This window comes from Simochromis diagramma, unplaced genomic scaffold, assembly GCF_900408965.1.
Source record: "Simochromis diagramma unplaced genomic scaffold, fSimDia1.1 OVJJ01000571.1, whole genome shotgun sequence".
NCBI lineage: Eukaryota > Metazoa > Chordata > Actinopteri > Cichliformes > Cichlidae > Simochromis > Simochromis diagramma.
The window spans coordinates 1,265,062-1,278,234 of NW_024386885.1; the positions used below are offsets into that span (position 1 = coordinate 1,265,062).

The 13,173-nt window shown below is 39.0% G+C and overlaps 1 protein-coding gene across 1 annotated transcript in view; it reads left to right on the forward strand.

The window, feature by feature from the left end:
• Positions 1–13,173, forward strand: part of LOC120734571 (dynein heavy chain 6, axonemal-like) — a 53,851-nt gene that overhangs the window by 28,029 nt on the left and 12,649 nt on the right. Inside the window, 22 exon segments of the mRNA XM_040033426.1 lie at positions 217–438; positions 1,040–1,187; positions 1,631–1,788; positions 2,612–2,743; positions 3,124–3,295; positions 4,203–4,349; positions 4,471–4,544; positions 4,650–4,804; positions 5,215–5,446; positions 5,532–5,684; positions 6,339–6,479; positions 6,925–7,167; positions 7,379–7,546; positions 7,674–7,909; positions 8,352–8,496; positions 8,685–8,801; positions 9,831–9,954; positions 10,091–10,287; positions 10,633–10,836; positions 11,125–11,250; positions 11,513–11,677; positions 12,172–12,239. Of these exon segments, the coding sequence (XP_039889360.1) occupies positions 217–438; positions 1,040–1,187; positions 1,631–1,788; positions 2,612–2,743; positions 3,124–3,295; positions 4,203–4,349; positions 4,471–4,544; positions 4,650–4,804; positions 5,215–5,446; positions 5,532–5,684; positions 6,339–6,479; positions 6,925–7,167; positions 7,379–7,546; positions 7,674–7,909; positions 8,352–8,496; positions 8,685–8,801; positions 9,831–9,954; positions 10,091–10,287; positions 10,633–10,836; positions 11,125–11,250; positions 11,513–11,677; positions 12,172–12,239 (3,527 nt within the window).

Below are 13,173 nucleotides of genomic sequence, written 5' to 3' on the forward strand. Positions count from 1 at the left end.
AATTTGAACTTAACACACATAGGCACTCACATCCACACAAAGAATTGTACAAAGCAACACTTCACCAAAACTGCTGTTACCAAAGCTATTAAACAATGTGAGTGAAACTGAACATTAATGATTTAATGTTTTTTCTAGCTAATGGCATTTGGGCTGATACTTAATAAGACACCTAATAATTTTGTAGTAAGTTTTTTACATTTGTGTGTTTTGTAGCTCCCGACGTGTGGTACCTTGTGGAGTGTCTACATGAATTTTAATCACAGGGATCTGCAGTTATGGACAGCTATAATCCCTTCATTTAAATATAATAGGGAACAACCTTTTTTTGAGATGCTGGTTCCCACTACAGACACTGTTCGTTATGGATATCTGCTGGAGAAACTGCTATCCGTGCGCCGTTCTGTACTCTTCACTGGTGACACGGGAGTGGGAAAGGTAAAGAATCTTAGAACAGATAATAAACGGATGACAAAGGGTACATTTTATAAATCCAAAGCTTTTCTGATGTTACTTGATGATGCAAAAAGAACAGCTGAAAAAAAGCACATACGTCTAGGATACTTCAGACTCCTTTTTGCACTTCATAAACAAAGACCCACTGCATGTGTTGCAGATGCCTTGCTACAGCCACACTTAGCTTTGGACAGAACGCTGCACATACATGTATATTTTGTTGAGATTTGGTTCTGTGTGATTTGTGGAACAAACATTCCCATGCTTTTGGCATGACATATGTAGAAGGTTAATTGTATATATTAGTGCCACTGTTTATTTCATTCACCTGAATGACTCTGTGTGTACTGATGGATCTGGCAGTTTCCACTAAATTACTTATTATGATGGTGGCGTATTAATAAAATGCTGAGGAGTTTTAGAGGGGAAATAGCACGAGTCTGCAGCAATGCTTAGTTATAGTTTCATATCCAAAATATCCATGGTGCTAAAGCAAAGGTAATATTTTGGTGTTGCAATTTAGAAAGGAATGCAGATATCAAAATTTATATGTGAAAAGTAATTGATGAACATGTTCTTGCAGACTGTGGTGGCCCGGGGCCTTCTTAACAGGATCCAGGAAAGTGCAGGATATCTTCCTGTCTTCATCAACTTCTCCGCTCAGACCTCCTCTGCCCGTACACAGGAGATCATTGAGTCCAAACTGGAGAAAAAGAGAAAGAACATTTTAGGTAAAAGAGCAAGTTTGGCAATGACAACATAAAAGCAAACCCAAGAACCATACATGTTGTGTCAGACTGTCATATGCATTTGTTACAATTGTTTGCACCATCTGGACAGCAATGTAGCTGAAAGGAAATCCTTTGAGAAACTCCAACTGATGAAGTTTTTCAGACAAAAGCTACCATCTTATTGTTTGAATTATAGGTCCATGCTTGTCAATGACATGTCTTCAGGGTCTAACTTACAGATAACACATTAAGAGGCCTTTCTTCAGCACATTCCCAAATTGTTCTGGAGCTGCTTAACACACCCATAGAGTCGCTTCCTTTCCATTAGTTTAACAGTTGCTTCCACTATTCATCTACACATCTACTGCCTGGCCATTCATCCAGTAGTGCTTACACATTTACTTTTTTCTTCTTGAATATTTATTATTTTTCTCTCCATGTAGGTCCTCCAGGAAACAAGAAGTTGGTGGTCTTTGTGGATGACTTGAATATGCCTAAGCTGGACAGTTATGGATCTCAGCCTCCTATAGAACTCCTGCGTCAGTTCCAGGACTTTTCTGGGTTTTATGACAGAAACAAGTTCTTCTGGAAGGAGATCCAGGTATGCAAATAAGATGAGCTACACTGTAATGAGACATTAAAATATAAATGTGCGTGTGCATATGTGAGACTCTGGTTGTAGTTGAGGTTATCTATTTTAGACTTTTCCAAGCAGTTTAAAAACAAAACCACAAGAAGGAGCATTTTCAAATTTTCAGATTTTAGATAGATTATGGGGCATGTTTCCTATAAGTACAAGCATGTATCTAAAACAAGGGTAGGACAGTTCCACTAGCACAGCTGTTCTAGACTAGCTATAAGTTAATTGCTCATAAGTCTTAACCTTTTGTTTTTAGTGTCTGTACATTCTACGTTCCCATAAATATTGCCTACAAGTAAAGACAAAATCGTTCTAGTCTGAACTACTGTGGATGTTTTCCCCGTGTTCAGTGTTTGAGCACAGTTAAAATCCTCATTTGTTCTGTTTGGTGTTTTTAATGAATACTAAATCCTTTTATGTAGGAAACCCAGTCATCTTGTGGGCTATTTGTTAGCTTTTTTACTCGCCATTTATAGAATGAGAATCAGAATCAGAATGTCTTTATTGTCATTGTCGCAGGTACAATGAAATTAAAAGTGGTCTCTGATCAGTGCATCATCCATAGAATGTTTACTACCTTAACTTGTGCTATACAAACACACATATACACACAGGCACAACTGATTTTAGAACATTTCTGTACTGTCCTTAAATGCCCCACACAAGGAACCCCTCTTCTTAAATGGAACATTTTATTGTCAATGGTGACATGTCAGGAAAAAGTAACATACTAGCGTTTTATCAGCTGTTTAGTAGTCCCTTTATTCTGTCTTTTTCTTCTCAGGAAATGACCATTACAGCAGCATGTGCTCCTCCAGGAGGGGGGCGAAATCCTGTGTCCCCCAGATTTATTCGCCACTTCAGCATGTTGTGCCTGCCAACACCCTCGGACACCAGCCTCAAACAGATCTTCAAAGTCAGGAGTCCTCCAAAATACTGACACACACACACACACACACACACACACACACACACACACACACACACACACACACACACACACACACACACGTATGTAAAGAATTACATTTTAGGGAGTAGTGTTTACACTTCAAAATATATCATGTCCGCGCTTATTTATTATTATTTCAAGTTAATCTTGACAGATTAAGAATTTTTATTGAGTAGTCTGTATGTTTTATGTCCATGAACTTCTCTCTATGAGATGTTGCGCTTACTTTAAATGTTTTAATTTTTCCATTTCCTGCTCCGCCAGTATATGTAATTTTCAGTATACCCCTCTTCATGCCCTCTCATTTGTGTTACAACCACTTTTCATACACAACCTCCTTCCAGGCTATACTGAATGGTTTCCTCAGTGAGTTTTCCCAGGCAGTGAAGGACTGTGCCGGACAGATTGTGGATGCAGCTGTGGAGATTTATAACCGTTTAAGTGTGGATCTGCTGCCCACCCCAGCCAAGTCCCACTATGTTTTTAATCTCCGGGACCTCTCCAAGTGTGTTCAAGGTGAGTATTCCTTTGGTCTTTGGCTGCTTTTTCATTCATTGGCAATCCAGTCCTTGTATCTGACTATTTTCAGAGAATTATTTTCTTGGTTTGTTAAGTGGCTTAACACTGACCTGTGAACCATTCAAGCAGGAAAAACGCCCCTAACTGAAGAGCTGAACCAGCATAAGTCTACACATAACAAACTTCACAAAGAACCAATTTCAGATTGTATCTTCGGGCACTTTGTTACTAGCAGCCTGTTGCAAAAACTCATAATTTGTTGCCATCTCTTGAATCTATGAGAAATGCCAAAAATAACACAACTTGGCCATCATAAAATTTTACTTTTACAATGACAAGGTGAGTCGCAGATTATTAACCGAATTTGACCTATCTCAGGATGGTGTGCCCTTAAATAATCTGGGGAAACAGGACAAGTAGAGCACAAAAGAACAACCTACTTCAGATATAGTATCTAAATGTCCTTAAGAAATAGAAAAAATATGCAGGAAAGTCCTGACACAGGACCTGAGAGATGCATTTCAGAGCAACACCCACACAGTTTTTATCAGAAGTGGTCTCGTTGGAAAGGTGGGTCTCAAAAAAATCCCGTTTTAAGAGAGGGAGAAATAGTTAAGGTTTGCTAAATTACACAAGAACTGGATTCCTCAGAGTTTGTACCTTGACATTATTGAAGCAGTGTGGGATCATCTATACAGGGAATAGAACAAGAGCAAGTCAAGCTATAAATAAGAGCTTTGAATGTCTTCAACAAACCTGAAGAACTATTCCTGAAGACTACTTTCAAAAACTGCAAGAAAGCTTACCTAAGGGTTCAGACTGTGTTGAAGAATAAAGATAGTCTTACCAAATATTGATTTTCAAGCTTGTTGTGAGTATATAGATTCTCTCTGTTGACTACCAGGCATACTGCAGTGTGAGCCAAGTCAAGTAAGAGACAAGACCCAGATCTTCCGCCTTTTCTGCCATGAATGCCAGCGCGTATTTCATGACCGACTCATCAACACCCAAGATAAGACCTACTTCAACACCATCATCTGTGAGATGGCCAGTAAGAACTCTCACAGTCCAGCCTCTGACTTTATTTTCTGAATGCTCAGTTAATTGTTATCAGCTCAAAATCTATATTTTGGCTTTATGGGTTTAAGATAGACCTCTCTCTTTTTTGCCAGGGCGATATTTTGACATCCACTTAGAGTCTTCACATTTTGTGTCTCATCCCATAATATTTGGGGACTTCATCAAGGTCAGGTTTTCCTCCAAGCAACTTATTTACAGGTCGACACAAAAATACTGCACATTATTTACTGATTTGCAGTTTTGTTCTGTGTCCACCTAATCATCCACATAGATGCATGCAGAAAAAGAAGATCGCCTGTATGAAGACCTGACAGACATGAATAAGATCCAGACTGTACTTCAGGACTATCTTGATGATTACAGCATGACCTTCTCCAAGGAGATCAAGCTGGTTTTCTTCCAGGATGCCATTGAACATGTCTCCAGGTGAGTGAATTTAACTTATAGTTATAGTTTCTTAACAGGTAGTTGATTTATTTTAGCTGTAGTTAGGGACAAACTGAGTCACCCAAAGGCAGTAGCAATACGAGTGATTGTGTTTTATTGGTTTTTAAAATAGAACATGCAATGACTGTGATATGGACTGTAAGGATCATTTATCCACAATAATAATTACTTGCATGTCTAATTAGTAGACATACCTTCCACATAAGTAAAATGCAGGCACTCTCTTTCTTATTTTAACATCAGTAATAAAATTTAACTGCACATCTTCTGATTTTTTTTAAAGGTAGTGTCATATCAAGTGATTTGATCTGATTATAGCTAGCAGTACATTTTCTAAATGACACGATGCATGTGCCATATGGAATGAAATAATCTTATTATTTTTTTAGGATTGCTCGTATGATTCGCCAGGAGCGAGGCAATGCCTTGTTAGTCGGGGTGGGAGGTACAGGCAAGCAGTCACTCACTCGCTTGGCAGCCCACATGTGTGGGTACCGCTGCTTTGAGATTGAATTGAGCAGAGGGTATAACTATGACAGCTTCCACGAAGACTTGAGGAGGCTCTACAAGATGGCTGGTGTGGAGGGCAAAGATATGGTGTTCCTCTTTACAGATACTCAGGTATTGCAAAAAGATTGCAACAAAAGTACTTACAGTATTTAAGTTTCTGTGTACTTACTGTGTTTAACTATTAAATCTGTTGTAGATTGTAGTAGAAGAATTTTTGGAGGATATAAACAACATGCTAAACTCTGGTGAGGTGCCTAACCTTTTTGAAAAAGACGAGCTAGAACAAGTACTTGCTGCTACCCGCCCTAAAGCCAGAGAGGCTGGAATCAGTGAAGAGAACAGGGATGAGGTATGTAAGGTACTTATGTAAATACATAAAGTGTAGAAAACATGTGTCATTTAAGCAGTAAAGATTAAATGACACACAGTGTCAAGTATATCTACATTATTTGTGAGAAAATAAATGAATTAAAATTTTCTGTGAAAGTTAGGATAAAGTTACTGTCAACAAAAATTAACAAATACAATCTCGACACAGAACTTTGTTTTCGGATACTACCCAAAATTTTAACAAATTAGAAAGTGGGAAGAACGTGGAGTCATGAATGTTCATATCCTGAAAAGTGTTGTTTTCTAACCGAGTGGCTTTTCTTAAATGCAGGAAATCATTCTTTAACTACCAGATATAATCACTTAGTGTTTTCAGCGACAGTACATAGATCTGCAACAAGATAAACAAAATGAAATTAAACATTAATTTCTGATATAAGAGAAGTATGATGAAGCCTGACCTCTGTGAGTTGTTTAAAGAAGATAATAAACACCTAGCAAAGCATCTGAGATTCCCACTATGGGCTAAAATTTCCACAGACTGTATAAAAGCAGACAGTTAAAATCAGTGTCCCAGGCAAAAGGAAAGAACACATGAGAGCTGATGCTATTTGCCTGTTGTGATCTTCTATGTGTGTGTGTCTTTTTTACGTGTCTGTGATGGTGCATTCAGGTGTTCCAGTTTTTCATCTCCCGTGTACAAGAAAAACTACACATTGTGCTGTGTATGAGCCCTGTGGGCGATGCTTTCAGGTCCCGATGTCGCATGTTTCCTTCACTGGTTAACTGCTGCACTATTGACTGGTTTGTGCAGGTATGCTGATATAACTCTGTTTCTCTGATATATATGAATCACTCAGTATATACGTCACTACCCTTGTCTATGGAATCACTCTTGTTCATGTAAAATATTTCTAATATAACCCTTTTTTTTACACCACCGTCCCTTTAGATTGAATTCTTTTTCATAATCTATAGCTTTAAGGTAGTCCTATTCTGATTCCTCTCTTTTTATAGAAAAAAAAAACTTTCAACAAGTTGTAGTTTCTATATTTTTTAAGCTTCTTTTGAACTTATTAGTTAAAAAAAAAAACTTTTTACAATTTCTGTTTTTAAATAAATGTTTTATGTCCATCTGCTGGCGCTCTGCTGAATAACTGTTCAGTTGACAGGAGCTAAAGGTCAAAGCTACATATCGTTGTCCTCGCTGCTAACTTTATGTCACTTTCCTCTCTTTCGCTGTACGTTCTGGTGCTCAGTGGCCCCGGGAGGCGCTGCTCTCTGTCTCTGAGGCCTTTTTCCAGAATGTGGACTTTGGCAATGAGAAGCTAAAACAGAACATCTCTGCGATGTGTGTCGAGATACACGTTAGTGTCACTGAAATGGCTGAGCGCTTCTACTTAGAGCTGAGACGCCGGTACTACACCACACCTACCTCCTATCTAGAGCTTATCAACCTCTACCTCAGCATGCTTGGCAACAAGAGACAGCAGTTAGTTCTGGTATGTCAACACAATTATGGGCGATTTTTCACATATGTTGTTGATGATGAATTGTTACCTGATATTGTGTAGGAAAAATAGCAGCTAGATACATTAGCTGGTGGTGAGTGCTAATAGTCAGTTTTATTTTTATTGTGACTGTAATGCATCATGAGTTGTTATGTTGATTATGTCAAACATGATAATTATTTATGCGTGTGTTACTGTATAGGCCAGGGATCGTGTAAAGAATGGTGTCACTAAGCTGCTGGAGACCAACGAGCTTGTAGACAAAATGAAGGTGGACCTTTCTGCTCTGGAGCCAGTCCTCAAACAAAAATCTACTGATGTCGATGCCCTCATGGAGAAATTGGCTGTAGATCAAGAGAAGGCTGATGAGGTCTGTCTGTGTTTTATCACAAAACTTTCAAAAACGTGTCTGATGTTGCCTATATTTCAATTATAAATCATGGTAACTCTTTGTCATTACTTCATGAGCATAACTAAAATAATTCTCCTTGTCACAGGTACGTAAAGTAGTAAAAGAAGATGAGGCACTGGCCCGAGTTAAGGCTGAAGAAACCCAGGCCATTGCAGATGACGCACAGAGGGACTTAGATCAGGCTCTGCCAGCTTTAGAGAGTGCCAACCAGGCCCTCAGATCTCTTGACAAGGCTGACATCTCTGAGATCAAGGTGTTCACTAAACCCCCAGCCCTAGTGATGACTGTCATGGAGTCTGTCTGCATCTTGCTTGATTGCAAGTGAGTGTGCACTATTTTCTTTAAAAAAAAAAATAGATAAATAAATAGCTTCTTAACATGATACACTTTTATTAGGTATTCATCCTGCACTGGTGATGGTTTCTAAAAGTGCAAGTCTTTATAATCACAATAATGTAATAACTTTATCACTCCTTCACTTCACCGGGACTATTTTTTCAATCTTATGTATTTTGCGTTTAACATTAAACAGAGATAACTTGTAGATTTCACCATTCACTAATCTACTGCATTGTTGATCTGAATTAAATCTTCACAATATCATATCCTCTTTAGGATTTTGAAACTTGCTGCTCTGCCCAAAGAATTTTCAGTACTTTGAAAAGATTAATTAATGTCACGGTCTAATGTATCGAGCAACCGTGACATTTCTTCAGTCCTTATTTGTTAACAGTGTCTCACTAACTTTCTTCTCTCCTAACAGACCAGACTGGCTAAGTGCCAAGCAATTACTGGGCGATCCCAACTTTCTCAGGCGTCTGACAGAATATGACAAGGACAATATCAAACCTAGGATCCTGCTGAAACTACAAAAATACATCAATGACCCTAACTTCATGCCTGAAAAGGTCAGTTTGGATATTTTGGCAGATTAAAAAATGTCAAAGTACAAACAGAGCCAGTGAAAATAACAACTTCTTACTGTATCATTATGACTAAACACGTGGTTTTTCAGATAGTATAACCTATCAGAAATTCTGAAATGTTTCAGTATGTTTTTGCTTGGCCTAATTTCTTATTGTGTCGCTCTTGTTAGGTGGAAAAGGTATCAAGGGCGTGCAGGTCCATGTGCATGTGGGTCAGAGCTATGGATCTGTACTCGAGAGTCTTCAAAGAGGTTGGCCCCAAGAGAGAAAAACTGGCCAAGGCACAGGTCAGTTACAGAGTGCATTGTTGGTGTGCCGTCATTGTTAGCTGAAGCTGAAATAAATTCATGCTCTAGGTTTACCTCACTAAGGAAAAATATGTTCTTACAGGCTTATTCAAATGTAAATTATTAAGTGTTTCAAAGTAATTATAAGGATTCAACCTGTAAAAAAAATAACAGGTTTGTCCTGTGGGAGCCCTGATTTAGGGTTTTAACATTATCTATCAGAGTTGTGTTAATTTTAGCCACATCATACAGGTTAAGGGGGAAAATATAATTTAGATATGAAATAGTTTGTAATATTTTGGGTTTTTTTGGTTTGTTAATAGTGTTACACTAAACCAGGACAAAAAATATCTGCATTTGTGGGACTATGACTGCTGACTTTTAAGTAAAATGTTGATCTAAACATTATTTCTTCTTCATAAACATAAGAAAGAGTTAGTGTCATCTGTGTTACCTGCTATATATAAACACAAAGCAACTTAGTGTCTTTAGCAGACATATTACCAGTGCACCAGATCGTGATAGAATGATGAGGTCTAAAGAAGGAGATGATCAGTTTGACGCTGTTCACTAGTGGATCATGAATCACAGTTTACATAATGGAAGTTTGTAAGCTACCCAGTCTAAGATGGGTCACTGCAAAGCCAAGTGTTGGTGGTGGTCTTCAGCTCTCTCATTAGTGTTTTATTCCACTCGCTGTTTCAGATTATTGGGGAATTTTAGAAAATTTAAGGCAGGAGACTCTTATTTTCAAGACAAACGCATTGCTGGATTTCTATGGGCTTTACCAATGATGTAGTACTGTAGCTAGAGCTATGCAGCTTATTGCTTTAAGGAGCAGTCAAGATTTTGGCCAGAGTACGTTACAGCACTAAGTCTGATGTAGGTTTGGCATATGTGCACTAAACTTAATGATGAGAAATAAAAAACAGACCAACACGTACAATACTTCCAAATATTGCTTTAATGATTCCTGTGTGATATTACCCTACCATTTCCCTCTTCATCTGTGCTTACTCATTTGTGCAGGAAGAGCTGGATGTGACCATGGCAACCCTAAAAGAGAAGCAGAAGAAGCTTCAGGAGGTGGAGAACCAGATCAAGGTCCTGCAGGAGCAGTTTGATAGCAGCATGAATGAGAAAGAAGATTTGGGTGAGAGTTGTGCCAAAAAGTACAACATAAAATATACTCTGTGAAATAAGTTCTACCATCTGTCTTTTATTAAATGTTTGATGTACCTTGCTGTCTTTGGCTTGCTAAAATTCTTTCTCTTTCTTTTTCATCAAAGTTAATACGATGGCTCTGACACAGGCCCGTCTGATCAGGGCAGGGAAGCTAACGTCGGCTCTTGGTGACGAACAAGTACGCTGGGAAGAAAGTGTAGCCCTGTTTGAGCAAGAGATCATCAATGTTGTGGGAAATGTCTTCATTGCAGCTGCTTGTGTGGCATATTATGGTGCATTTACTTCCCACTATAGACAGCTGGTAGGTACAGGTTTATTCTGTGCTTTTTAAGGTTTTACAGGCTGCTCTAACAAAGAATTAGCAGCTTGTGCCTTTAGTATGAGTTTAGTCTAATTTTTGAAAATCAGTAGAAAATAGGACACTACATAAGACAAACAAAAGCTGGGCCCAGTTTTCTCATTACTGCTATTGTGCTCAGTCACACGCAATCCCCACTATCGTAATGGCCTTACACCTTGTTTGTTTTTATTATAAGACAGGAAACAACATGTAATAATAAGGGATGAAATGAGGAAAACAGTAGAAACTCTGGAGGATACAACCTGAGTTGTTGTGCTTGTGTGCGCTCTGTTTCCCTCTCACCAGCTAATTGACCAGTGGATAACGCAGTGCCAGAACCTGAACATCCCAATCAGTTCCACTTTTAGCCTGATTAACATTCTTGGTGATCAATATGTCATCCGCCAGTGGAATGCAGAAGGTTTGCCTCGTGACACTGTTTCTACAGAGAATGGCATCCTGGTGACTGAGGGCCACCGGTGGCCTCTTATGATCGACCCACAGGATCAGGTGATCCATGTAGTGCCGATAATTCCAACACTGATTACTTTATGAATGAAATGGGTTACTTTTTTTAACACTTTAACTTCTCAATTATCTGTATAATCCCAAGTCATTAATGTTCATTTCACACATTTATTACACGAGAACCTTAATTTTAAAACTAATTTTGATTTTGAAAATAGTGGCATACAGCTGCATAACAAGGATAAATAAGTTTAAATTCGTTCTTACAAATTTTTTAAAGAAGTCATCTTCATCACATTAGGGATTAAGGATTATTTCTTTCATTCTCAGGCCAACCGATGGATCCGCTCCAAGGAGGCTAAACATGGTCTAAAGGTGATCAAGCTAACGGACTCTGGCTTCCTTCGTACCCTAGAGAATGCCATAAGCATGGGTGTCCCTGTACTGCTAGAGGAGGTAGGATTGCACCACTCATGTGACAGTAAAACAGACTTAATCATAAAAAAGACAATTTGTGGTCAAATGTTGTATTGTAATTGTGTATTTTTTAAGGTGGGCTAACACTGGGCAACATTAAATTAGTTGAAGACCTTTATTGGACAGACTGTTATTAAATAGTGTTTTTAATTTTGCGTTGTCCCAGGATATCATTATAAAAGAGTTAAGAAAAGCATGTGTGCTGTGAATGGCTCTGTTTGGGTATTCTGTGGGTGTATAGTTAAAGGAGACCCTGGATCCAGCACTGGAGCCTGTCTTGTTGAAGCAGACGTTTGTGGCTGGCGGCCGAACAATGATCCGACTGGGAGACTCAGATATTGACTATGACAAAAATTTTAGGTTCTATATGACCACAAAGATGGCCAACCCACATTACCTGCCAGAGGTAAGGACAGCAGCACACCTACTCAAACCTACTTATACTATATGTGTACAAAAGAAGATACTGTAAAGAGATGCAGTCATATGTCAACCAGCAAAACCCTATAGCTGAACAGTCTAGGAGAATAATAATAATGGATTGCATTTATATAGTGCTTTCCTAGGCACCCAAAGCGCTTTACAATACCACTATTCATTCACTCTCACATTCACACACTGGTGGAGGCAGCTACAGTTGTAGCCACAGCTGCCCTGGGGCAGAATGTGGCTACAGTCTGCCCCAGGGCATTTAGTGTGAGAATGGGCTCACACTAAATGCAGTCATGTACTGTCTCATTAGTTCAAGCCAACAGTGCATGCATACATCACAGACATTATAAAAGAGAGACATGGACTCCAAAGAATCCTGAATTAAATCCACAAAGACGATCATTGAGACCAGCAAAGTAGTTCAAGGTTTCATTGTGATTTAATGAGTTTCTGTTTCCACCTTTTAAGGTTTGCATCAAAGTTACAATTATCAACTTCACTGTCACTAAATCTGGCTTAGAAGACCAACTTCTCAGGTAAATACATGCACACACATGAAAAAAGCTATTGCATTTCAACTATGTAACAAGTAGAGATGGACCGATACCGATATCGGTCCGATACTGACCTAAATTACTGGATCGGATATCGGAGAGAAATAAAAAATGTAATCCGATCCGAAGTATCACAAAATCACCTCACAAACGCGCTACTTGGCGTAACCCAGCTCGGCGCATCGGAGCAGTATGTGTTACGTGATAGAGCAGCTGTTGTCTGCAGGACCTGTCGGCGGTCTGGTGGAACATGTGGAGCCTCGCTACATGCTTCCAAACCGCGGCATGTTATCTCGGCGAGAACTATCCCAGAGAAGTAAAACAAGTCAGTTCATCCCTGAATGTTTGCATAGTATTTCCACGTTAAGCTTAACAACTGATATATGGAGCCACAGCTGGACTGGCCATCGGAGTTCCAAAAGGAAGCGATTTGTCACAAAGACACAAAGCTGGAGTTATTCTGTCCTTGCTGCAAAGCTGATTCTTCTTCTCTCATTCCCCTTCCTGTTGCTACTTCAAACATGAAACTGATCAATGATCAGCTGGTCGGCTTTTCTGTCGCAAATCCTGCCTTTCTTGTTTGTTTATCGCCCACTTTGTGCCAGAAAGAGGAGACCAGTGGATAAACAACAGCAGCACGTTTAAGCTTAATTAGCTGTAGTTAGAATTTATTTAATATTACTTTCTAGTATCAGTTGATGTTTGCTGGAGCCACAGCTGTAAAAGCTGCTGGTCATGATGTCGGTTTGGATATGTGGTGAGAGGGAAACTTGTAGATGAAACCAGGAGATGTCCTTACTGAATGATCAGAGCTGAACAGGTGATGGAGAAGCAGGTTTACCTTTTAGGTGACATGAATGAGTTGAAGGGAAGTTATGAACTCATGCATTTGTTTTACAGGTGCATTAAATTAAAG